At 35.6% G+C, this 1,543-nt stretch overlaps 1 protein-coding gene across 1 annotated transcript; it reads right to left on the minus strand.

The window, feature by feature from the left end:
• Window positions 1-393: 393 nt before the first annotated feature.
• LOC114190874 (uncharacterized) lies at window positions 394-1,160 on the minus strand. Its single transcript, XM_085666153.1, has 3 exons — window positions 991-1,160; window positions 711-902; window positions 394-578 (listed from the first exon to the last, which is right to left on the minus strand). The coding sequence occupies exons 1-3, from the start codon at window positions 1,132-1,134 to the stop codon at window positions 414-416; spliced, it is 501 nt and encodes a 166-aa protein (XP_085522279.1). The 5' UTR covers window positions 1,135-1,160; the 3' UTR covers window positions 394-413.
• Between the last annotated feature and the right edge of the window lie 383 nt (window positions 1,161-1,543).

Here is a 1,543-nt window from a genome sequence, read left to right on the forward strand (position 1 = left end):
ACTTGTTATTATGACAGGGTCTCGTGAAACGCATTGTAGGTGGTCTTCAGCGGATGATAGATTGTAGAGATGTTACTGAGGGCACAGTTGCCTGGGATCGCACTCATGAGTTATTGCAGATGGCTCAAGATGGACTTGAAGAGGAAGAGACTAGAGGAGGACGTAGAGTTCGAGGTCGACGACCATCTACGTCTGGATAGTCGATTTATTTGTATTTGATGTTAGAATTGACATTTGTATTGGATTTTATGTTAAGATATTTCATCTATATATGGTATTTTATATTAAGTTATTTAATGTTAGCAATGTGGCCAAAATATATCCGTCCCTTGGCCAAAGGAGTTAGAATTTTATATATTGGTAAAATAATTACAAACTACAACAGTGAAATACTTAAATACAATCAACAAATATCAGTCTTCCATGAGATCTACATAACTACGATCCACTATGTGTAAATCTAGGAATGCTTGCATCCTATCTCTATAAAATGATGCCCACCCTTTTGCCTTTGGGTAACAATTGCTAGATGATATGATATCCACTGTCGGTAATGGACAGCCTTCTTGTAGACGAACCTGTAAATACGCAATTAGTCAATAGAGAAATAAAGTTATTTATAAAAATAATATATATATATATATATATATATATATATATATATATATATATATATATATATATATATATATATATATAAACATATATACCTGAACAAAATGAGAATTGTAAACATGTCCGATACAAATTAGTCGATGTTGACTTTGCGAAGTAGGTGGGGATGTACGAAGTGGGAATATAGTCAAATTCTGAACTGATGACAAGCACACGAGGATTACATTATACCGATTAGCAATCGCATACCCCATGTCTGGTATAGTCATCCACTTGTCTCGATTAGCCTGTATATAATTAATTAGATTATAATAAAACAAAATCATAAAAAACTTGTAATACATAAATTTCAACAGTGGTGTATAGAAGTTATACCCCTGATGGTGATTGAACTAGCAAAGACTTTCTCAGTTCTTCCAGACGATCATAGCCTCCAACTAACGTTGCATATTCATCTCGCCATTGGCTAAGTTCTTTGTATAGATCATGTCTGATTAGAGGCCACGACTCCTCACCCATACCCAACAATGCAGCAATGCATCTATATCCACAATGATCGTCCGCCACAACATCGACAACATCGAGTATATATGGATGAAAAACAGGATTGAACTGTTCTAGCATGGGTATTACTTTCTCTTCAATTACACGTTTGCTCTTCACCTTGTTTTCTGTTTTTGCAACAAATGTGTCTTGTCTTGAGGACTCTATCAAGGCGTCCACATGCTCAAAATAGGAGGGATCACGTTTGGTTGACTTCTTTGATCTATGACTCTTAGCTACACCTTTCGTCTTAACTTTACTCGGTGGTGGTAACATCGATGTCATGGAAGGGCTAACTATGTCAAGAAATTGATGTTTTATGGTCACTTTTCCTGCAATATCAACTTCTTTGAAAAGATTAAGCAGTAGATCAACCTCCCTCTGA

Source organism: Vigna unguiculata, chromosome 9 (assembly GCF_037176805.1).
Source record: "Vigna unguiculata cultivar grain cowpea cultivar isolate G323 ecotype 2 chromosome 9, ASM3717680v1, whole genome shotgun sequence".
NCBI classification, from domain to species: Eukaryota; Viridiplantae; Streptophyta; class Magnoliopsida; order Fabales; family Fabaceae; genus Vigna; species Vigna unguiculata.

What these genes read in the sequence shown, in the direction of transcription:
- LOC114190874 (XM_085666153.1), bottom strand. Translation starts at nt 1,134, where the DNA reads ATGGGTGAGGAGTCGTGGCCTCTAATCAGACATGATCTATACAAAGAA. An exon ending in TAGTTCAATCACCATCAGGG is followed by an intron (nt 903 to 990) that starts GTATAACTTCTA and finishes AATTATATACAG; the next exon opens with GCTAATCGAGACAAGTGGAT. An exon ending in ACAATTCTCATTTTGTTCAG is followed by an intron (nt 579 to 710) that starts GTATATATGTTT and finishes GCGTATTTACAG; the next exon opens with GTTCGTCTACAAGAAGGCTG.